The sequence below is a fragment of the Lathamus discolor genome, chromosome 2, assembly GCF_037157495.1.
Source record: "Lathamus discolor isolate bLatDis1 chromosome 2, bLatDis1.hap1, whole genome shotgun sequence".
Lineage (NCBI taxonomy): Eukaryota > Metazoa > Chordata > Aves > Psittaciformes > Psittacidae > Lathamus > Lathamus discolor.
Window position 1 is genome coordinate 40,885,839 of NC_088885.1, and position 23,616 is coordinate 40,909,454.

General features: G+C 50.3%; 2 protein-coding genes across 5 annotated transcripts; both read left to right on the forward strand.

The window, feature by feature from the left end:
- Positions 1-3,616: 3,616 nt before the first annotated feature.
- On the forward strand, positions 3,617-7,256 carry COMMD3 (COMM domain containing 3). Of its 2 annotated transcripts, none has more exons than XM_065666558.1 (8): positions 3,617-3,803; positions 4,681-4,792; positions 4,897-4,960; positions 5,060-5,094; positions 5,418-5,478; positions 5,563-5,622; positions 5,726-5,785; positions 6,868-7,256. In XM_065666558.1, exons 1-8 carry the CDS (start codon positions 3,668-3,670, stop codon positions 6,925-6,927), a joined length of 588 nt encoding a protein of 195 aa, XP_065522630.1. In that variant the 5' UTR covers positions 3,617-3,667; the 3' UTR covers positions 6,928-7,256. The 2 variants fall into 2 exon arrangements, with proteins under 2 accessions (XP_065522630.1, XP_065522629.1); XM_065666557.1 differs by lacking the exon at positions 6,868-7,256 and adding an exon at positions 6,141-6,856.
- A 1,396-nt stretch (positions 7,257-8,652) lies between these two features.
- Positions 8,653-19,733, forward strand: BMI1 (BMI1 proto-oncogene, polycomb ring finger). 3 transcript variants are annotated; one of them, XM_065666554.1, is made up of 10 exons: positions 8,653-9,278; positions 14,380-14,513; positions 14,913-15,009; positions 15,727-15,782; positions 15,905-15,955; positions 16,235-16,343; positions 16,434-16,479; positions 17,050-17,148; positions 17,569-17,649; positions 17,741-19,733. In XM_065666554.1, the coding sequence occupies exons 2-10, from the start codon at positions 14,402-14,404 to the stop codon at positions 18,068-18,070; spliced, it is 981 nt and encodes a 326-aa protein (XP_065522626.1). In that variant the 5' UTR covers positions 8,653-9,278; positions 14,380-14,401; the 3' UTR covers positions 18,071-19,733. The 3 variants fall into 3 exon arrangements, with proteins under 3 accessions (XP_065522626.1, XP_065522628.1, XP_065522627.1); XM_065666556.1 differs by lacking the exon at positions 8,653-9,278 and adding an exon at positions 13,709-13,847; XM_065666555.1 differs by lacking the exon at positions 8,653-9,278 and adding an exon at positions 14,017-14,096.
- Positions 19,734-23,616: the final 3,883 nt, after the last annotated feature.

Here is a 23,616-nt window from a genome sequence, read left to right on the forward strand (position 1 = left end):
TAAGAATATGTGACTTTTCTCATGTATGAGGGGAAAATTGGAAGGCTAAGTTTTGACAAATAGAAGATAAAATCAAGTCTGAATAAAGCTGACCAAAAGGTAAATATATAAGTTCCTCTTGTTCAATAAATTAATGTCACTTAATTCCAAAAATGCTACCTAGTAGCAAAAATGTTTTTCAGGTTAAAACAGAATAAAAGATATTAAATACCTGAACAAAAATGTATTCAGCTACTATAGGTTTTACCTTACTGAAATAAACCAAGAGCATTCACATTTTTAATTAAAAAGCTAATTCTCTTCACTGTTAATCAGAACTATCTGTGAACGAGGTATATTTTATTGAATAGTGCTTGTCTGTAGCCAAACAATGCATTTATTGAAATTAAGACATACCAAAAAAATCTGTAAGTATTTTTTAAAATATGTGACAACTACTGCACTCTTGCCAGACAGGAGGACTACCTACAGAAATAGTTCCAAATAAATAATCCACATAATAGCTTGGTTCGAGGTGGTATTTTATTTACCATATTCATGCATTTTTGTGCCTATGACATGAGAGAAATTTTCTTACCTGCTTCAAACATTTTATACAGTAAAATATATTTTATAATGAAGAAGACTCTATTTGACTTAAAAGTTGTAGGGATGCTCCATTAATGTATGTATGAATCTCCTGGAAGTCAGTAGTAATTCTGCAGAAAACTGATGCTAGAGTATCATCTCAAATCACTCTCTTCAACCTCTGTGAAGAGCAATACATGGAAGAAACATCGCTAATCGGGGACTTCAGAAATACTGATGCCATTCTTAGATTTTATGAATTAGCCCGCTGGACTCGTTAAGTGATTCCCCTTCATTTTAAACAGTTGCATTATTTTGTCTTGACTAACAAAGCGCAAGCTGTAAAAAATACTAGCCTGCATGGAGCAAGGTAGTTTGTTTCCCTGATTAATTAAGTAATTAATATTCAAGTATTAATGCATTTCCTTCATCACTTCTTTATGCAATATACAGCTTAGCGTATCTTGGAATGAACAGGGGTTTAAAATGTGCATACACTATGCACAAGTAGTAAAATCTGAGAGTAACCTGACAGTCTGAATCCACGTTATGTCCTTCCTGGAGGGAAAAAGAGAGAAAGAAAAAAGTCAGGCTGAGAGGCTGGGTAAGGGAACTGAAAATGTAAATTTTGTGATATAAACTAGTTAAACATACATAATCTTGCAATGAATCTTTAGCAGTTGTTTTGCCTTTAAAAAAACTAGATTTTAATGTATAGATTTCAATATGCTATAAAGGTTATGGGGTGTTGAAGAATAAATCTCCGTAACATGCAATCATGCTCTATGTGTACATTTCTAACTTTTTTGGGGTGACTATCCTTTTGCCTTAGTCTTTTTATCTTTGTAATTCTACAGGTCAGAGCTTTGTCCTCTCCTCCATTTTATGCTTTTTCTTCTCCATTTTATGCTGCTTTTTCTTAGGTATGATGTCTATATTTGAAAACCATACCAAAAGATAGAGAAAGCCTTATTTTGTCAACCCGTCTGCCTGTTGCCATGCCTTTCTTGCTTCTGGCAAAATAAAACTACCAGGGCTTCTGACAGCCAGAACTTTCAAGCTCAGAGATCACCAATTCAGTGGTATTAAGTTTTATGCTGAAGTCTCAAGCCAGTGTTATTACTTCAGATCGCACCCCCAAAACTCTAAGCATTTGTTCTTCACAGTATCATAAGGTCTAATATTGTACATACACAGTGTGTTAGAATTAAGGGCCTGATCCCGTGCACCAGCATGATTTTCCTTTTGACCTTGACTTGAGCAGAATTGAGACCTAGGTATACAAAAGCATGTTTTTACAACACAGTGTCCAGACAAGCCATGATGCCGGGAAATGGGGAAGGTAGAATCACCTGCCTGCTGTGCTCTGCCTCTGGGCCAAGCGGGCAGCTGGGTGTATGTAATAGAACTATATTAATATCACAAAAAATAAAAAAGAAAAAAAAACCAACAGTGGTGATCTCAAATATAGCATGATTCAAATAGACACAAAATGTGATGAGGTGAGATGTGACAAAGTCAAATCTTACCCTTCCTGCTGCAACCCAAACTTGAACTGGCTTCCAAAGCCAGACAGAGCTCTTAGATGACTGATTGTAATTAGTGAGAGCTGGGTACATATGCAAAAATTCCTAACAGCTTTTTGATTAAATCAGCTACCACGCAATTACCATGAATAGTTCAGGTGAAATGAAATGTGTGCTTGTTCAAAGCTCATTTCTAAGAAGGAGTGTGGTCCTCTGACAGCACCGTCAACCTGCAAATAGATTGCAGCACAGGTCAGCACATGATTGAAAGATCAGGCTACACTTGCTATTTTACATGAAGGTACTCTGGAATATACTTTGTAAGTACTGCTATCTGTGAGCTATTTAAGTCAATTAACATTAAACATTTACAGGGGGAAATGTTCTGTTTTCCTATTATTTGACATATTTGGCAATCATTTTCAAAGTCGGTTGGCTTTGCACTTTCTGTTGTCTGATATGTGTCCGTGGTGGGAAAAAACGGCACTACACAGATGTTATTTTAAAATCATGAATCTGGCAGAGGCCTTTAGCTTTTACTCATATTTAATAGGCTGAGCAGCTCTCAACATTGAATTCCCCTTTAAGAAATATACAGTAGAAGCATTTGTTCAATAAAGAAGGCCAGATTACGCAGTAATGTTCTTGTCCGTCCTGAATAGCCAAGTGCATATAAAAAGGTGAGATGTAAAACATTTTGTATACTTCAGCTTCAAATGTTGTATACGTCATGACACAGTAAGGCCTTTACATATGTTTTATTACATCAGTCCTAACTTGGTCCCTAGCTGACATCTAAACACATATCACGTCATTACCTACGTGTAACATTAACTTCTTTTGAGAACCACGACAATGTTTCACTATGTAAAAAAACAAAATGGAAACACAACAGGTTAACATCTCACATAAGGAATTAACTTGCTTAAGGTGGAAATGTTTTTAGATAGCATTTGTAGGTCTTCGCTGTATCACCGCGAAGGCGAAGGCTGTGTTATCTTTCACTATTTTATGGGTGTTCAAAAATGTGGAAAGCCTTTACCAAAACCCTACAGCAATATTAGTTATGGCATTACCTTGATTCTAAGCTCAAAATTCAGCTGCCCATAACTACAGGTAAAAAGCGATAATGTGGTTCTGTACACAGATCTATAAAAATGAGGGGGGACAGGACAGGGAAATACATTGCAACAGGTAGACACGTCCAAAGCAAAATAACCCATGGGGAAAGGCGTCGGATTCTATCCCTGACGTTTTCAGCGGGTAGATGAAAACGTACCGCCTGAATTTGGGGATTTCATAGCATTAAAGACGCATTCCCCATACAAGCACTTTCGGGATTTAATGATATACAGGCACTTGAAGGATTTATCCAGAAATAAATCCCTTAGCGGGGGGGGGGAGCGGGAGGAACCGCCGATCGTCGAGGGCCCCCTACGATTGGCACCTCCTCCCGCTTCCCCCCCCCCCCCCCCGCCGCCTCCTTCAGCGGCGGCCGCGGCGGCTCCGCCTCGTGGCGGCGATCAGCTGCGCGCGCGTCACGTGGGCGCGTGTCGAAGGTCACGGCGCCCACAATGGAGCTGTCGGCGTACGCGCAGGGAGGGTGGCGGCTGCTGGGCGACCCCCGGCGCTTCCCCCGCCGCGCTTACTGCGCTCTGCTCCGCGCCGCCCTCCGCAGCCTCCTCCTAGGGCACTGCCGGGAAGGGTTGGGTAAGGCGCGGCGAGACGCGGCGGTGTGCGTGGCGGGCCGCGGAGCTGCTCGGAGCGCGCTGTGCTCCGCGGCGTGCACACGCGTGTCTGTGCTGTGGGGTATCCCGACGCTCGGCGCATAGGTACGGGGGGAGTCGCCCCTGAACGGCTCCAGGGTGCCGCTGCGCGGGTGTCATCGCTAATGCGCGCACACTTCGGTAAAGATTAAACCTGTCGACCTTAAATCTCCCGGCCGGGGGGGGGGAGGTCCCGGACGGGGTGCCCCGCGTACTCGTGTCCGTGAAGCAGGGCGTAGAGGTGGTTTTCCGCCGGCGCTCCGTTCCGCCGGCGTTTTTATTTCGCGTGTAGACGCTCCCTACGGCCACCCCGCCGTGGGGGTACGCGGTCGCGCAGTTAATGTTGCGGTGTTAATGACATCGCGGCTGGAGGGAGGGATGTGTCGGTGCGGCCGGGGCCGGCGGGCAGCCACCGTGCCCCGCCTGGCCGGGGGCTCTGACTCCGCTGCTCGCCTTTGGCGACAGGCTTCGGAGAGGACCTGGCTCAGGAGGGAGGAAATTGAGGTTTTCCCCCTTTTTTTCCTTTTTTTAGCTTTTTTTTTTTTTTTTTTTTAATGCAAAGTTGATACCGAGGCGGCGGGGCGTGCAGCGCCGGTCAGCCCCGCCTGGCACGGCTTGCACCAGCCACTGCTTCAGCTCCTCTCTTCCTCCTCCTCGCACTTTGCCTACTTGCTCCGTCCTTTTTTGCTCCAAGCCCCCACATGTGTTCCATTTTAAAAGTTTTGTGGGAAAGGTACCGTTCAAAGGGCGAGCAGCAGCTCTTGGTACCGTGTGCTGGGATTTGGCATGTAAGTGTGTCATCAGTAATTCATTTGCTTTAGACGATCCGGACCTGAAAGATATTGACCCCACGGTATTAAAACATTGCCATGCTGCGGCTGTCATGTGTATTCTGGAGGCAGGAAAGCAGAAAGCCGACATATCTGCTATAAGGTACTCATACTTCAAAGCTGCCCCCTTTTTCTAGCGGTTGTTACTTTAAACTGTGCTGCTGAGCTAATGTTAACAGAAAGCTAATAAATTCTTTTTCCCTCTAGCACATGTCTAGAAGACTGTAAACTGGATAAAGAGAGAATAGAACAGTTTTGCACCGAATATCAGGTTTTAAAACCAATTTTAACATGTTTATGTTTTCTTTCTCTCATATGAATTTATTCAGCAATTTTTTATCTTTTTTTTTTTTTTTTTTTTTTCTTCCAGAAAAACAAGGATGCGTTGGAAATCCTATTGGGAAGGTAGGTCAGTCAGCACAGATACGTAGTTGCAATTACAGCTACTTTGAAACTGTCCTGGAAAACACCTATGCATGCTGTAGGTGGTTAAAGTCAGAAATACTGTTCCATTAAAAAAAAATAAATGAATTTCACATTTTTAACAAACTTTAGCAAAGAGCTCTTGAAACTTTTCCTCTTCTTTTCATACTTCTACTATTAAGAAAACTTTCTGAACTTCTCAAGAAGTATTACAAGGGTGGTGAAAAGGTTCTTTATTGGTGGACAGTTTGAGAAAGTGACATTCTCTTGTAGTGTAGGGAGCTTGTAACTGTTGTGTCTTTCAGCATAGGCAGATCTCCTCTCCATATAACTGATGTGTCTTGGAGCTTGGAATATCAGATCAAGGTAATTTAACACATTGAGGGGTTTCTTTAGTCTGTTTCTGTGCTGTGACCTGACTTTTTCCTGTGTTCTTTGGCCTTCATTTAGAACAATCAACTTCATAAAACTTACCAGCCTTCCTACTTGGTGACCTTAAATGTAGAGGAGGTACTGTACCCCCAGCACCCTCAGGGGAAAAAATGCAGTTTCACTGTATTTATTTTTTTTTAACGGGCATTGTTGTTTGTTGGGTTGTTTTTTTTTTCTTCAGAACAGTGATTCAGGATCACACCCAGATGTTAGCTTTAGTTGCACGATGGAGCAGTTACAGGTACTTCTTTCCTTTATCATTGTTTCTATACTTGGCTCTAGTTGTGGATGTAAGTGTTTTTAATAACTTGCCAAACTGAAATAATATATATTACTATTAAAAAAAATCTATATCCAGTACCAGGAGAGAAGAGGAGAATTTTCTATTAAAATTACCCAAGTGTAGTTTTCCTGTCTTCTCAAAGTTGCAGAGTAACTGATTCTAGTTGCATGGGGAGTGTTTTACATGTGTGCATAAATAGCTTGTCTGTTTTCATAACTTATATGTTCTTAAAAGTTTTATATATATATATAAGTCATATATACACATCATTTTTCTGAAACTAATTTCCCATGCTTTGGATAAATGATTAAAGAAGCTGGATCAGTGGTTTAAATGTGGCGTGATTGAAAGTAGAGAACGAACTGAAGGCTCTTCAGTGGTGTAAATGACATGTAAGAAATGTCCTGAAACAAATGTTGATCTTTGTTTAGCGCTTTAAATGTGTAACTGAACAATGGAGGTATTGTAATGCTTGGAAGTGACCAAACTGTGGAGGGTTGGGAAGGGGGCTTTGGCGAGAGGAAGAAAAAGTGAGATATTAAAACTTACGGTTTACACCTCTACTTCTTCAATGCGTGTCTCAAAGTTGTCCTTGTCTTCCTAATGGGTGTTCTTGGTCGGTTGCTGGCTTAGGTAAATCTGAGGTGCTTTGGCTGGGGAATGGTGCTAGTACAAAATTGCACTCAAAATATTTTCAGTGTTTTAGAGATGTCTGTAGTACTTCAAAGCACAAAGCAGAGTCAGCTCAGCCATCCTAAAGGCACTGAGGAAATCTTTGTGTTGAGAATAGTGATCCATTTCAGTAGATGATGCACATTAAAAGGTGTGTTCCTTCAGTTCCTGCTTTTCTTCCTTCGTGGTAAAATAGGGAGCTGTTTAATGGCTTGCTGGCATTGTTCATCAGTTGCAACATTTCTTTGTGATATGAGGTGCTGGTTTCCTTGCCTCTCTCTGTCTCTGTATGCATGTAAATACTATTCTCCTTTAGCTGACCTTTTAACAAAAAAATGTATGTTCTAAGGCAGTGTTTCATCTCTTAGGATTTAGTTGGAAAACTAAAAGATGCTGCAAAAAGTCTAGAAAGAGCGTCTCAGATGTGACTGAAGGAAGGTGCCAGCCCCCTGAGTTGAAGTGCTCTCATTCCTAGGAGTGTCTTCTAAATGACAAATGTCTTTCAGCTCTTGATGAAAACTCTTCCTTTTTTCTTTTTTTTTTTTTTTTAAAAAAAGTCCTTGGACGCAAATTAAGTGAAATAACTGGGGTTTTATGACCGCACTTGGTATTTTTTTTTCTATTAACTTGTGTTAAATATTTGCCTACGTGACATGTCTTCAAAGCATTCCTTCCCTTTCCTTTTGTGCATTTTTTAGAATGGTCACTGATTATTTTTCTCTGGGCTCTAATAAAGTTTATTCGCTCCTGTTCTGCATGCTCTGTGGGTGAACGAGCTGTACCTAACAGTAAGGTGCTAAGCGTTAGACCGGCTCTGTGAGCCCGAAGTCCCGTCCCCCCTTGCCGCTAGCGCGGCGCGTTTGCTCCGTTGTCCACAGCGCTTTGTCAGTTCGCCCCAACCAGTCTTGAATCCTGTGCAAGAGCGGCGGCTGTACCGGCAGCGGAGGCAAGAAGAGCTGTGGAAGCTGCCTGCGGGGCCGGGGCGCCCCACGAAAAGCCGCAGCCCGCAGCATCGAGCGGAGCCGGCTGTCGGCTCCAGCCCGACGGCGTCTTCCCGCCCTCGCGGGGCCGCTCCGCGCTCGCCGGCGGGGCCGCTGGCGTCCTCTCCCGCTCGCCTTGGGCCGCCCCGGCGCCGGTGGCCGCTGCGGAGCACGCCCGCACCTGCCGGCGGGGGCACAGCGGCCCCGCGGAAGAAGCGCGGCGGCGGCCGGGGCCTCGCCCTGCCGCGGCGCCCGGCGTAGAGCTGGGTTCTTCCCGCTCCGCTGCGCCTCTCCCGGGCTGCGGGCGGCGTCTTGTCCGCGGCGGCGAAGAGCACCAGTGCCGGTTTCCCCGCTTCCCTTCCGCCCACTGCGGTGGAAGCGCCCGGTGCTCCCCGTCTGCCGGAGGCGGGGGGACACCCGGGTGCCCGCGACGCCGCCGCTCGGGCGGAGGAAGCCTCGGCGCGGCCCCGAGGGGTCGCGTCGCCCCGACGCCGGCGGCCCCGCCGAGCCCCGGCGCCGCGTGCGAGCGAAGAGCAGCGCGCACGAGGCGGCGGAGGCGCGAGGCCGCGGCGCGGTGCCCCGCGGGGGCCTCGGTCCGCGGCGTGCGGGACGTAACAAGTGCTGGGTGCGGGGCCGGCGGGTGTGCGGGCAGAGGGGCTGCGGCGAGGCGGGGATGGAGAGGGCAGCGCCGGGCGGGGCGGCGGGCGCACCACGTCGAATGCGGGGAGCGACGGGGGGGGGGGGGGGGGGCGGTTCAGGCGCGGGACCTGAGGGGCAGCTCGGGGTTGGGGGGGGGGGTGGGGGGGAGAGATGGGCGGTGAGGGCGCGGAGCGGCAGCGGAGGGGGCTGAACGGGAGGGGCGGAGGGGGCGCGGGGAAGGAGGCGTCGGGCTGCTGCGGGAGGGGGCGAGAGGAGAGACCGGGATCGGGGCCGGGGGTCGGGGCGGGCGGGCGGGAGGCGCGGCGGGGAAAAGGAGGCATCGGCGGCGCGCGGGCGAGCGCGTGCAGGGCCGGGGGGAGGGGAGGGAGGAGAGAGAGGGAGAGGACAAGGAGGGGAGGGGGCGGCGGGCGGGGGAGGGGAGTGGGGGGAGGGAGGGGGGGGGGGAGGCGGAGGGGGAGGAGGCGGCCGGGTTGCGGGATTGGGTCACGGGGAGGCTGCCGGGCCCCGGCGGCAGCGCCGCTAATTCCCAGGCCGCCCTTAAGGAATGAGGCGCCCCACGTGACTGTGGCGGGGCGGGCGAACTCCGAGCCATTTTGGGGACGGTGTCAGTTTCCAGTGTGTGCCTTCAGCGTTGCATTCTTCCCTCCTCCGCCCTCCTCCCGCCCGCCCGCCCGCCCGCCCTCCTTCCCTCCCCGGGTCCCCGCCACCAACTATGAAATAACAACAACAATAATACTCGTACTAATAACAGCAGTAATAAAGAGAGGAACGCGAGCGAGGCCGCGAGGCGGAGCGGGGGGCAGAGGGAGAGACAATGGGCTGGTGGAGAGAGGACCCATCCGGACCGGGGAGACTTTGCGCTCCCAGCGCCTGAGCCGCCGGGGCGGCGAACTCGGAGGGAGAGAGAGCGAGAGGGAGCGAGAAGGGCCGGTGGACGACCGGAGGAAACCCGGGTGTTTTGTAACTAAAATGCGCGGAGCGCAGCGGCGGCGGCGGCAATAAGCTTATTGCAATTGACAGCGTCTGCAGTTCGTTTCAAGATGGCCGCTTGGCTCACATTCATTTTCTGCTGAACGACTTTTAACTTTCATTGTCTTTTTTGGCCGCCCCGATCATCACCCACCGGCTCCGTTTTCCGGGTACGTATGAAGCGAGGTGTCGCCTTACCAAGGGCGGGGGGCGAAGGGGGCTCGGCGGCGGTTTTCGGCCGGTTTGGGGGCTGCAAAGGGGAGCCTAGGTGTCCCCCGAGCTCTCCGTATGGGAAAAGCGCTGACAGGCTGCTCCAGCCACACACACACACATATAGACACGCAGCAGCAGCAGCAGCCTGTGCACTCGCTCGCGTTGCGCACCCACATTTGCAAATTTTAGTTCCTTTCTTTCTCCACACGCCCCCTAAAACCTTTCTGTGCACATGGCCCCCGAGGAGAATATTTATATTTCCAGACCCTGCTGCCAGCCCGGCCTCAGCGCTCTTTGTTTAAAGGCAGATTTTGATTAAACAGGGACGGTCGTGAAATCTGGAGCTGCCTGGGTCAAGTGATTTCAGTCCTCCCCGAAAGAAATGTGTCTGGGGGAGGTTAAAATGTCAGATAACGCGCCCATTTTATAGAGATAGAGCCAGCGGGGGGTAGCGATCCTCCTGGAGGGGTTGTTAGGCGTCGGGGCGCCCAGCATAAAATGTTATTAACTTAAGTTGGACAAGTACTTGTGTGAAATTGGATGGGTTGTAAGATGGCGGTTCCCAGTTGTTTCCAATGTCTCCTCTTACATTTCTGCTCTAAATGCTGAAGTTTGGGGGGGGGTTGCCTGCTGGGAGGGGAGGGGGGTGGTCAGCACAGAGAAATAACTTTTCTGGGGGGGCGAGGGCAGCAGTTTGGCTGCGATCTTGGGGAGCTGGGGCGTGCGGTTTGCTGGAGCCTCTGGAGCAAAGGTGATGTGTCTGTGGGACGCAGGGGGGATTTCTGCATTTCTTTTCTCTGGTTGGTGTTTTCGGGTTTCTCCTGAGCCCGGGCAGGGTAATTTTACGTGAAATCCTTTGTCACATCTTAGAGGTGTCACGAGTGGGCTCCTCGTGCTGCTTATGGGCAGCCCTGGAAAGTTGCTCGTGTGTGTTTCTTGGAATTGCGTGGCCTTGGCAATATAGAACGCGGGATGTTCCTCTGTGTTTACTGCGAATAGTTGCGAATAATGAGGTAAAAATCAGCAGAAAAATCGCATTTCTATGGAAGTGAGGTAGTCACTTTTCAGCCTCGAGAAACTTTGGTTCACTCCTGCACTCTCCAGAAAAGTCGAGGAAAACCTGGCCGTGTGTGCCCATTGGCAAGCCTGGTGTGAAAAGGATTTCCCCCCTCCCCCCATTTTTTTTTTTTTATTATTATTATTATTTTTGGCGTGGTCTGTAGTGGTCAGAGCAACTTATTTTAGGGGGCTGTCCCGAAGACCAGGGAGATTCTGGAAACAGAGTCCAGTAAAACTACTCTCAGTGCCCCTGTGCAGTGCGTCCTGGAAACTGAGAGACTGGTGCTGCGATTTGCCAGAGACACGAAGGCATGACCTATTTGGTCACTTAGATAGTACAAAATTCACATTTTAGAGTATTTTTTAAGTAGGCAGATCGTGTTCTTCACCTAGTTCCAGAGAGGTGATTTAAGGGGCTGGGGTCCCTTTGCACTCTGTTGCCAATATTCAGGGCTTTTCTCGCTGCTAGAGGGCTGGGCAGATATATTCCAGTTCTGTGTGCCCTCTCTGAAGGAAGCACCATCCCCTCCTTTGAAACATATGGGGCCATTCTGAAGCGAAGGAGTAGTAACAGGCTCGATAGTAAAAGTGGCTCTGACTGATAGTGAGTGAAGATGCAGAATGACGGCTGCTTTATTCCTGATGTGAAGAGTTTTCCGAGAAGAGATGGGTGCAAAGTACACAGACCTACCTGAGCAATGTTTCTAGGTTTTATGTATGTATTTTCTGTTACAGACCTGTCAAGCGAGGTTTGATAGCTTATTGCCTTTATAGATTTTTAATAATGTAGCTGATTCCTAGGAGGAGAATGCACCTCTGTTTTTCTTCATTTTGACATAACCCGTTTAAGGCCTCTAAATAATCAGTCGGCTGGCGGTGTTTACTTGTAGCGAGTATTATCTCCACGTATTTTACGTTTAGCTGTTCCGTGTGTCAGTGTGTAAATATATATTGTCCTGGTTAAGAGGGTGTTTGTATTGACTGGGTGAAGTGTTGGTATTCGCCGTGCTGATTATCAGCACGAGCATTAAAAAAAAAGCCTGGAAGGGTTTCCCTCGTACCGAAATACTAAGTTCAGGCTGGTGTAGTAAAACGTGCTGCCCTCCTGCTACACACCCGCGGGCACAGACACGCGTGATCGTGTGCCTGTACGGGTGGCTTTTGGGGAGAAGTTGGGCGCCTGGTTCAGCTCGCTGGGGAAAATCACTGATTGCAAAGATAGCTCTCAGCACGTTGGAAACGTGCTAACTTTGGGCAATAAATAATTCGCGTTTAGGGGTTGCTTCGACAAAACAGGTTTCACGGTTGAATTTAATCCCCCTCCATTTAGGAAGGGGCTACGCCTGCGTGAAGTAAACGCGTTAATGTCTTGAAAGGTTTGTCCCAGTCTGTCAGGGCTGGGAAGGAATTCTCGGTCAGCCGGCTTGCGTGACCTCGGTCACTGCTGGGTTTTTTGGTTCAGATATTTATGAATTATAAGGTAGTGACTTGAACAAATAAAACACAGAACCGTGAAAGCAGCCTGCCCATGTCTGAGTACATAAAGGGACCCCAGAGCCGCCGGCTTCAGGGCGCTGGGAGCTTCAGGGAGGAGCGCAAGAGCTCGGGCTCTGCCTTCTCTGGGAAAAGCAAACCCTCGGTATCGGTTTAGTAGTAAGAAGCGGAGGGTCAGGGACCCTGGAAGCGACATTTAAACCGCAGTACAATGCAGCAGGGGTCTCGCTTTCCCACACTAGGGGCTAGGAGCAGCTCGGGGAACCTGGTCTGGCTCGGAGCTCCTTGCACTTCGCCTCTCCGTGTGCTGGCCGGCTGCATTTTGATGCTGGGGAGTTTTTTCTGCTGCTCGCTCGAGGGTTCTCCTGCGGCAGCAAGAGAAGTTTCCTGGCTAGGGTCGCTCGTTGGCGCTGTGCACACTTCTTGAGGAATATTGTACCCCTGTCCTGGGCAGTTTGGCCGCAATTCAGAGCTTTCAGAAAGCTTGCTGTGTTGGGGTTCCCCCCCCACCACCACCTTTTTCTTTCCTTTTTTCCCTTGCTTAACATCGAAGTTTGCGAGTGGCTGGGGAGCACCCTGCATCCTGAGCCTCCTCCAGCCCGCAGGGTGCTGCAGGGAGAGATGGCTCGCAAGCTCTGCCTCGGGAGGAGTGGGGACCCAGGGCAAGAGCCGGTGTGCTGGGAGCACCGGCATGGGGAAATGGAGGGCTTGCGTTGGAGCAGCGCTCTTACGTTACGTTTTTCAGGATCTAGTTGACAGAAAATAATTTACTCTGCAATTGACGTGGCTGACAGGTTTTCTTTTTTTTTCCCTGGTGTACTTTCCCCTCTGCCTCTTATTCCCTCTCATTTTGAATAGTATGTGTGCATCTAATGTTGGTGCCAGTGCATCCGATGGGGGTTTATGGGTTTCAGGCTGTGAAAATGACATTTGTTTTTCACTCTTGTCGCTGCATTGTGTTGACAAGGTGTTGATTTAGCTTTAGGAATGATCTGGTCACATGGTCCTTCGCATGTTGTCACTAATGTACCGTTTAAAGTCGGTTTGGGCTTTTCCCCCCACCTCCTTGGTGGGCTTTATTGCCGAAAAGGGGGGTTGTTTAAGGATCCGGAGACTTGTTTTCTCCCGTCCCAACACCTTACAGTGGTGCTGCAAATCTCGTTCCACCTCTTGCAAAACTTTGCACCACGCTCGCTTCGTCCGCGGGAGGCTTTTCAAACGAGAGTCAAAAGAGGGGAGGGAAGGACAGAAGGAGAGAGAGAAAGAGTTGCGGGGTGGGACAGAAAGGAAGGAAGGAAGGAAGGAAAGAGAGAAAGGAGGGAAGGGGAAAATGGGGAAAAGGGGATGCCGGCGGCGCGGCGCGGGAGCTGGGGCTCGGCACCCCGCCGGCGGCGCGGGGGGCTCGGTCCCGGGAGCGCGGCGCGGCGGAGGGAGCGGAGGGGGGAGAGGAGCGATCTCAGACCAGCTCCTCGCACCGAGTCGACGTGGAGAGAGGCCCCTGAGAGGATCCGAAATGGCCGAGGCTCGGGAGGAGCCTCTGGCGCTCGCCTCCTCCAGGCTGCGACCCCGAAGCCAGGCTCGGTCCCGGCTGCCCCGCACCGCGCCCCGGCACCCTCCGGGCTGCGGCACCCGGACCCCGCCCGCGCCACCCCCGTCCTCCCCCTCCCCTCGCAACCGGGCTCTCAGACCCCCGCGGGCTCCTCGGCTCTTCCCCCCCCTCCGCCAGCCCCCGGGCCCCGCGTCCCACCCCCTGGCCCGGCTCGGCTCGGCCCGGCCCGCCCCCCCAGCCCGCCCCCCCGCCCGGCTCTCGTGTGTTCCCAGCGGTGGCAGGATGCCAAGTGTAAGTGTAAGTTGCTATAGCAACCCCCTCGGAGAGCGGAGCAGATCCGGATCGGCACCGAGCAGCAGCGGCAGCCGCCCGGACCCCCCTCGCGGGCCGGCCCCGCCGCCCCGGTGCCCGGCCCCGCTCCGAGGTGCGTGTCCCCCCCTCTGTCCCTCCCCCGCCGCCGCCCCTCCCCGCTCTCCGGAAATGCCAGGGCAGCCGCACCGGGAGGCGCTGGTTCCCCTTTGTGCTGCTCGCCGGCAGCCCGGTGCCCGGCCGGCTCCCCGCTCAGAGCTCCCCTCCGCCCCGCCGCATCGCCGCCGAGCCGCCCGGGGAGCCCGAGCCGGCCGGTGCCCCGCCGCTCCGCGGGGAGAGCCGGTGTCCGCCCGGGAGCGGCGCGGTGGGTGCCGCGGAGGGACCGCGCCTCCGCGGGGCTGCGCCCAGGCCGGCCCGAGGCGGTGCGGGGCCGTGCGGGGCACTCCGCCGGCCTCGGGACCGGCCCTCGGCCGCCGCTCGGCCCCGCGCCGCCGCCGCCGCTGTCTTCCGCCGCCTTCCGCGCTTGGTCTTCCCCTGCGCCGGGGGATGCGGCGGCACGGGGGAAGGGGACGCGTCGGATCTCGGCACCTGGGACGCCGCCGCGCTGGTCCCCGCTGATCGGTCCTCTGTGTGTGTGTGTCTTCCAGAGCCGCCCCTCGCCACGCCAAAATGCACCGAACCACCAGAATCAAAATAACCGAGCTAAACCCCCATCTCATGTGCGTGCTCTGCGGCGGGTACTTCATTGATGCAACAACCATCATAGAGTGCCTCCACTCCTGTAAGTACGACCGGGCGCTCCGCGTTGTTTCCCCGCCGCTTCCCACCTTTCCCGGCATCCCGGGAGCACCCTCCCCTCTTCCCCTCCAAGCCCAGATCCCCCGAAGTGCTCGGCCCCGTCGCCCCTCCGCCGCAGCGGCGGGCCCGTCCGCGGTGCCGTTTTTTCTGACGACGGCCCTACAGTCTTTGTTAAAGTAATAATATATGTACTCCGAGCGTCTCCTTTTCATGGTAATTGCAGCTTATTTGGGTATTTGTTTAGCTTAAGCAGCTCGCTGCTGACAATGGACGATTCGCTGTAGCTTGCATAGTTTAGAAAATCGCACCTCGATCTATGCACAGCTGAGTGGCACCTACGGCCATCACTAAAAAAAGCCCTGCTTTCGTGTTTGACTTGCAGTCTGTAAGACCTGTATCGTGCGTTACTTGGAGACCAGCAAGTATTGTCCCATCTGCGATGTCCAAGTTCACAAAACTCGACCACTTTTGAATATAAGGTAGGAGGAAGATGCAGCGTGCACCCTGCTTCTCGTATTCCCCTTTATATGGGCAGACCAGCGGTAGTCCTGTCGATGTTATCTCTCTGTCTGCGATTTAAATCTGAAAAGGCTTGTCAATTTACAAGCTAACTCGTGTGTATGCTCTCTCTTTGGAGTGTTGTCATTGATTGAAATTGAAGATTTTTCTGCATGGGAGTCAGAAAGTTTTTGTTAGTCCTTATTTGCATACGCCAGGCATTGATGCAATGCCTCTGCCCTCTCCCCCATTCTCATGGGGACCAGCCGGACAGTTTTTACCTCCACTTTCTCTGTCTCCCAAACAAGCTTTGCTCCTGCCATAGCCCCTTGTCATGAAAACTCTTGCTGAAACTTCCCAAAAGCCTTTAAAGCATGCTTTTCCCTTCAGAACTGTTTTTGCTGTCAGCGTTACTTTCCGCTCTCCTTGTGTTTTAGGGAGGAGATGTAGTTTTTAAGGCCTTCCTTCAGACCAGGAAAGTTCTTTTTCAGTTGTGGTAGCAGAGATGAGTTTCGGTTTATGGCGGTATTTAGAGCAGTGTTAGTTTGTTTATAAGCTCTTGTAAGTCAACTTTTTATGACTAGCCTCCCAGTTTGTAGAAGATGCCTCGCTGTTGTGAAAGATTATAAATGAGGAGCTGCCGCTTGGATTCGTCTGCTTAATTTTATGTTTTGAGGTTGTTCTTTTTTTTTCCCCAGGTCAGATAAAACTCTCCAAGATATTGTATACAAGCTAGTACCAGGCCTTTTCAAAAGTAAGTAGCTAAATCAGGCTTTTTCTCAAGAGCAGAAAAGCTAAACCAGAGCTGCTGTCCTCTGTCAATGCCAGGAGTTACAGAGTAAATACTAAAAGAACAATCTATGCTTTTCCATCTAGATGAAATGAAAAGAAGAAGGGATTTTTATGCTGCTCATCCATCGGCTGATGGTAAAAGCTTCTCATTTTGCACTTCCATAAATGTAGCGTTGACCTAGATGCTTTGCTCTTTCCTTTTGACTTACAAATGATGTCATGTACCGTGACATGATTTTAAGGAGTAAACTCAGCATGATAAAAGTTTATTGTTTTAACAGTTAGGTAGCTTTGATTCATAATCTTACTATGGAGATCTTTTTTCTTCTTTTATTTTTTTTCTTGTTACTGAGAATTGCCATTCTTCCTGATTTGAATTTCAAAATGTAAATGATTGTGGAAATTTCTGCGCAGCTGCCAATGGCTCTAATGAAGACAGGGGAGAAGTGGCTGACGAAGACAAAAGAATTATAACAGACGACGAGATAATAAGCTTATCCATTGAATTCTTTGACCAGAATAGGCAAGTTCCAGAATGGTAATATTTTATGTTTGCCTGACTGAGAGCAACTCTATTTATTATTTGTGGTAATTGTTTCATTTCTTCTCACAGACTGGAACGGAAAGGAAATAAGGAGAAAGAAAAATCAAAGGAAGAGGTAAATAACTTTCCTTTACTCCAGGGGAAGCGTAATACACACACACATTTTTTGGGCAGGTTTGGAGCTGAGAAAAAGACCTAGGTATGTGTATCTAGAACATGAGAAGCACACCTCCTGTCATGGTGCTAGGGACAGAAGAGGTAAAGCATCTTCATACAGCTGTATATGTAAGCAACTTCGTAAAATAAAAAATGCCTGCAGTATTAACTTTAAAGCAGAATATGGTTTTTTGTCAAATTCTGCAAAAAAAATTGTATTTTAAGAAATATATAAAAATTAATTTAAAAATCAATGCATAATGCATATATGTATATCCCAAGAAGGGATTTATTATGACATACAAATCTTTATGTAAAAAATCATTTGCCTTTTTCATTACTTTCTCTGTATCTGTGATTTATCACTTTATTTCTGTTCTTCCTTCTAAGGTGGCAGAAATTGTTATATTAGAGCTTATCATTAAATAAAGTGCATTTTTCTGAAAGATGACGTAAAATGTGAGAATACAATTTTGGTGGGAGTAATGGCTTGTTCTGAGTAGACTGACTTTCTCTACTATGCCATTAGGTGAATGACAAAAGATACTTGCGCTGCCCAGCAGCAATGACAGTGATGCATCTAAGAAAGTTCCTGAGGAGTAAAATGGATATACCCAATACTTTCCAGGTACCTCTGGGGAAAGAGGGATTTTTGATTTTGTAATCAGTCTTGCTATTCTCACCCCAGTGATGCTGGTGAGCACTCGTTTTCTCATTGCAGCCAGTTCCAGTGAGTATTTCTGGTGCGTGCAATATGTTCATGGAGGATTATCAACATTATTTTTAAAATATCTATCCAGGCACTTTGGTGACACTCTGTAATTTCTGAGTGCTGTAAATATCTAGCTATCAAGAAGTTGCTCCTTCACATCTATCTAATAGATATGAAAATTCCCTATTCCCTGCTGGGTTTGGGATAGCTTTTCCCCCCCCCCAGTTTTCTGATATATGTAACAGCGGGGCTGCTTTCACCTCAGAGTGTTCATATGCTGGGGGTAAATACCTGGGTGCTCCCGCTCCCTAATGCAGTGTTTCATGTCTTGAACAGATTGATGTGATGTACGAAGAGGAGCCTCTGAAGGACTACTACACCCTAATGGATATTGCCTACATCTATACCTGGAGGAGGGTGAGTATCTGACTCTAGTGTACCTCCTCCTGGGGGATGTGGGGCCTGGCCCAGGGAGGGCGCTTACCAGGGTTTGCCCTTTGCCTTGCAGAATGGGCCTCTCCCCCTGAAATACCGGGTCCGACCTACTTGCAAGAGGATGAAGATCAGTCACCAGAGGGAAGGCTTAAATAATAGCGGGGAGCTGGAAAGTGACTCTGGGAGCGACAAGGCGAGCAGCCCAGCGGGAGGCATCCCCTCCACCTCCTCCTGTTTGCCCAGCCCCAGCACACCGGTCCAGTCTCCTCACCCCCAGTTCCCCCACATCTCCAGCACCATGAACGGCACCAGCAGCAGCCCCAGCAGTAACCACCAGTCCTCCTTTACCAACAGAGCACGGAAAACATCGATAAATGGCTCCTCGGCCACTTCATCTGGTTGATGTGCCAACCAGGCTACCACCCCCCTACCCCTTCTTTATATAGATCTCTCCATGCCATTACAGCTTTATAGATGCTAATCCATGTGACTCTCGTCCAAATTGCTTTCTTTTGTAGTGACACTGAACTTGGCTATAAAAGGCGGACTAGGTGACATTCAGGATGGACGTTAATGGAAACGCAAGATTGAAATGTAAATGGTTTTCAGAGGACTGGGAAACAGACAAAAGTTACACCTTCACCTTGTTCTAACTGATACGGAGTTGTTTCCGTCCCCCATCATCTGGACTCGGGAGTCTCCAGAAGTCAATCCAAATCCCGGGAAGTAGTTTGTTAATCCAGACTAACTCCTCCATTGCGTTCTCTTCGATTGTTATTGTTCTTATGCTGTTTCGTGAACCTGTAGAAAGCAAGTGCTTTTTCATCTTGAAATCCAACAAAACGGAAAGAATATGCATAGAATAATGCATATATGTAGCCATGTCACTGTGAATAACAATTTTTGCGTATTAGCCATTTTGATTCTTATGTTGCATCTTTTACTCCTCTGTTGCTGCGCAGAACCGATCAAAAGAAAAGTAAACTTCAGTTTTACAATCTGTATGCCTAAAAGCGGGTATTACCGTTTTATTTACTGACTTGTTTAAATGATTCGCTTTTGTAAGAATCAGATGGCATTATGCTTATTGTACAATGCCATATTGGTATATGACATAACAGGAAACAGTATTGTATGATATATTTATAAATACTATAAAGAAAATATTGTGTTTCATGCACTCATGATATGGTTGTTAAATTTCTAAACTGGTTCGACCCTTGCAGATGCCGCCTGTTTGAGCTTTGCTCATACTGCAAGAAACACTTTGCGTGTGAGAGCTACAGTATCGGGAAAGCACATCCAAGTCTCTGATATAACCGGAAGGCAATTGGCAATCTTGAAAGGATTTTACTGGCTTTGTCTTGGTTTTCTTTTCTTTTCCAAGTGATATATTTTTACTTTACCAAATGCTGAAGTGATGCAGTGAAGAAAAAAAAAGGAAAAAAAAAAAAGAAAAAAAAAAAAAGTTGATGGACATGGAAGTTTTTGACCTGTTTGATTACCTTTTTATGATTTGGTGTGGTGGGACTGTGTTTTTAAAAGCACACGGAATCATTAGAGAAGCCATAACCTATTTGGTATAAATTTTACAGAACCAGCAAGTGGCTGGGTGAAGGCATATTATCTAAATTTGTTTTAATATATATGTATATGGTACAGTACTAACTTCATTGGAATTTAACAGGTACTTTAATATTTCTGATAAATCATGGAGAATGCCTCCTCTTTAATGGCCTGCAAATAGGTGCATTTTATTAGAGGCTTCTAAGGGTATTTTGGTTTTGGTTTTTTTTTTCTCAGTAGAAGGAACTTTTCCACCATAAAATCTGAACAGCCCAGAACACTTTTCAGTTTGTGCTTTGCTTTGGTCGAACTTCGTGTGTGTTCATCACCCATCAGTTATACATTTGTGAGGGTGTTTATTCTATATGGATATTGTTTCATGTTTGTACGGGAAAATTGTAGTTAAACATTTCATTGTCTCCAGTCTGCAAAAGAAGCACAATTCTTATTGCTTTGTCTTGCTTATAGTCATTAAATCATTACTTTTGCATATAAATTGCTGTTATTTGTCCTGCTTGTTTTTATAGACCAGGTGATTGCAAATCCTCCACAAGGTTCTTGCTTATTGATGTATAATGTCTTGTTAAACAAGAGTTGATATTTTTTCCTGTAGTAAACATGTACAGTTCAATTTCAACAGTAAAAACTTCAGTTTTATATACATGAATAACTTTCATTTATAGCTGATCAAAGAAATAAACAAATAAAAGGGATAATTCATTGAAAAATAGCAGATGACCTCTGTTGGTAATATGGTGTTAAAGGACAAATATCTTGTTCTCATTGGAAGTCATTCTGGGTGTATAAAAGATTTTAGTGACCAAAAGAGCACTAAAATAACAACAAAAAATGCCTAGAAATTGCCCTGATTTGTTTTGGTTGCCTCCCTCGGAAACATTTGCTGTTCTTTATTTGACCCCGACTTATTTCTGAACATTAGCAAACGGTGTGTTCCCACAGCCCAGTCAGCCACAGGTTTCACGTCCTGTTTCCTCAGACCTGGCCCCTGTTAAACTGCACTGCCTTGGAATGGAAGCATGTGATTTTTCTGATGGCAGGAGCCAGGTTCTTGTGGTGCGCTGGGTTTCTGTTAAAGCCTCAGTGGAACTAAATAAGTCTTAATCTAAAGATATCTCTCTCCATGTCTATTTTGGCAGTATTCCTTCAACTATATGGGTTAATCACAGTGTACTGGTTGAATTAGCTCACCCAAAGACGAGCCCTGAGCCTGCAGCAGAGGCTTGTACGTTAGCACATTGATCAAATCGAGCTTATTTGTACTTGAAGTAGCTGATAATCACAACTTTTAGCATCAAAATGGAGCTATTATCGGTCTTTGTAGAGTGTCCATGAAGCATAAAGCAATGAAAGAGGACTTTCAAAATTCCCTTCGAGGTTTACAGAGTTGTCACAGCAATTTTACCATCTCCCAATCTGACATCTCCCGTCCGAAAAAGACCAAACTCTTTCAGCAGCTCTCTCCGGGCTGCAGGAGCCACCAAGAGTGTTTGTGCTGCCATGTGAAACTTTTGTTTTGCTGCTGACCCTGGGCAGATGGCACTGCGATGCGTGTGTATTGCTAAGCACAATCGGGAGGACGATCAAAGACAGCATCTTGATGTTCTACTTGGGAAGCTACGCTCTCAACCTCCCCGGTTTCACAGGGTTTTTTTCCTTTGGAGCTTCATAGCGAACGGGTTCCCTTACAAATGTACGGAAATCCTTTCTATTTGGAAAGAATTCTCAGCTCAGTATATGTAAGAAGAACCTTTCCATTATCCGACGTTGCATTTCTATAGATCGGGAGACAGAGCCGAGTTCTGCTGCGTTTTTCTGAGCTTTTCAACAAGCCATCTGATCAAAGAGTCAGGGGCGTGCTGTGCCAGCGGGAAAATGATGGGTTTCTATCTCGTCCGACCCAATTTTCCTCCCTGGTTGAGGTACCCGCAGCTCCAAGCAGCGCTTTGTGTCGGGCCGGGACGGGGGAGAGGCAGTAACGATCCAGCCCCTGGGAAGGCAAAGGAGAGAGAGCGTGAAGAGCAGCTCTTCTCTCCGGGAGAAGGCGGGCAGAGACAGGAGGAATGCAGGGATGTGCAGGAAGGGAAGGAGAAGGAGCACGACAAGGGGCCCAACCCGAGCTGTCTGTCCTCTGGCGCTGCTCGGAACAACCTCCGACACCGCCTCGCCGCAGGTCGGTGCCGGCGGGCGGGCACCGCCTGGGACCAACCGGACGCCGGCGGCGTCCCGCGGGCAGGAGACGGGGCAAAGGCGGCGCTCGCAGCGGCGCCGGGGGCCCGGCAGCACCGGGCGGGCTACGGGGAGCTCCACCCGAAGGCGACGTTCTCCGGTTTTCTGTTAGCGACAAGGGCAGTGAAACCCGAAGGCAGAGGCACAGCCAGCGGCAAGCGTCCTCCAGTGGGAGTGATGCTGCGGGTCTTTCCCCCGGCTGCCGAGGGGGTCCCGCCGGGCAGCTGCCCAGGATTCACCCGTTTCGCAGGGTATTTTCAAAGCGCGGCCAAAGAAAGTCCTCCCTGGGTCGGTACCGGGTCAAACCCTCTTGATTTCCACCTCTGTCATCCGTTCTCTTCCTCGCCGCGGTCCCGGTCTGCCCGGTCCCCTCGCCCCGGTGGCAGGGAGCCGTACTCCTGCCTTCCACACATCACTTCTGGACTGTTCATCCCTCACCACGCAGGAACTCCTGCAGTTCCGATCTCTGCCACAAAACCGGTTCGCGAGGGTCGGTTTACTCGCCGTGCCCGGCTCCGGTTCCCAGTCCCGGTGCAGCGCGGGACGGGCAGGTACCGCCGGGGCAGGCGGGAGGCTGCGGCCCCGGGGAGCACCTTGCGCCCTCCCGGTTTTAAGACGGTGAAATTCTGAGACAGTGTTTACTCAGATAAGTGTTTCCTGTTTCCGCTGTTAATTTTTAACGTTCTTGCTTCTACTCTGGGTACTTGAAACGGATTTCCTTTATTTTACTATGAACAGTTTCTTTTTCGTGCTTTCTGCCGGTCTCCCATCAAGAGGACGCCTTGAGAAGAACCTGCCCTGCCGCCCGCGGGGCCGCGGGTCTCCGCTCTCCCCGGTTCAAAGTCGTTGTCCCACTCCGGGAGCGCCGAGCCACGGCCGCTTTGTGCTTTATTAATTCAAGAATCGCAAGGGTTCTGGCAGCGAGCACTTTTTTCCACCTCCGGCTCCTCTACTCCCTTTCCCCAAGACTAACCGAGGAGCAGAGGAGTCCCACCAGGACAACAGAAAAACCGCTGAAGCCCGGCGGGGACTGGGGCGACTTTCGGTCTCAGCGGTTTTGGGGATGGGACATTTGTGTTTGTTTAACAGTGACGGTGTGGGGCTAAAAAAAAAAGGGAAAAGGTCGGTAACGGGTGCAGCACGAAGGACACGTAATTCCCGTGGAAAACGGAGGTTTTCCCGGCCGGGGGTGGGCAGGGAACAGGATTTCCACTGCCGGGCGCTACTGCGGAGCCGCGGGCACGCCGGGCAGGACAGCAGAGGCCGCGGAGAGGCCGCGAGTGGCGGCGCCGGGGGCGGGCAGCGGCTCCGGGGTGCGAGGGGCCCCGCCGGCGGGACGTGGGGCAGCCGCCTCCCGCGGAAGGCCGGCCGGGAGCTGCGGAACGACCGCGCTTCCCTGCGCGCTGCCTCCCAGCGGGGAGGAGGGAGGCGCGGAACCGCGCCGCTCGGCCCAGCCGGAGCCACGGACGGGGCCTGGTCCCCGCCGCTCGCCCCCGCGGACCGCTCCGCCACCGACCCGGCTCCGCGCCCCCCGCAGCCGCCCGGGCAGAGGCCATCTTGCGCCTGCGCAGCTCTCCCGCCTCGCGCCCGCGGAACTTCCCCGCGCAGCCCGTTCGAATCTGGCGGCGCGCAGGGACCCCCCGGGCGCTCCGCACTGCGCCGCGCAGCGCCCCCCGCGCAGCGCCCCCCGCGCAGCGCTGCCGCAGCGGCCTCCGCCGACGCCGGAAGCCGCGGCCGGGTGCGGCGCCCCTCTTCGCCGCCGGGCCGGGCCGGGCCGGGCCGGGCAGGGCCGGGGGGAGTCGGGCGCGCCCGGGTGGGTGCACGCCCGGCTGCCACCGCCCTCCGCCGAGGCGTAACTCCCGCAGCGCCCTGCTCTCCCATCTGCTTTCCCTCCCCCATGCTGCCCCTGCGGTGGGTGCTGCAGCGAGCCCGGATATTTGGGGATGTGCGCAACGGGAAGGGGGCACGGGGACGTGACTTTCCGGCATTCCCGGTCCAGCTGCGGGGCGCTGCAATTCCATGTCCCCGCCCGCCCTGCCACAGGGACCCGGCCTCCCTCTGAGGCCGGCCGGCCCCAGCCTTTCCCCCGGGCATGGCGGGGCCCAGGGGCTCTCCTGCACCCTCAGCCCCCGGTCC

Coding starts and splice junctions, on each gene's coding strand:
- COMMD3 (XM_065666557.1), top strand. CDS start 3,668: ATGGAGCTGTCGGCGTACGCGCAGGGAGGGTGGCGGCTGCTGGGCGAC. Junction 4,793..4,896: donor GCCGACATATCTGCTATAAG/GTACTCATACTT, acceptor TTTTCCCTCTAG/CACATGTCTAGAAGACTGTA. Junction 5,479..5,562: donor GCTTGGAATATCAGATCAAG/GTAATTTAACAC, acceptor GCCTTCATTTAG/AACAATCAACTTCATAAAAC.
- BMI1 (XM_065666554.1), top strand. CDS start 14,402: ATGCACCGAACCACCAGAATCAAAATAACCGAGCTAAACCCCCATCTC. Junction 14,514..14,912: donor CATAGAGTGCCTCCACTCCT/GTAAGTACGACC, acceptor TTTGACTTGCAG/TCTGTAAGACCTGTATCGTG. Junction 17,650..17,740: donor ACATCTATACCTGGAGGAGG/GTGAGTATCTGA, acceptor TTTGCCTTGCAG/AATGGGCCTCTCCCCCTGAA.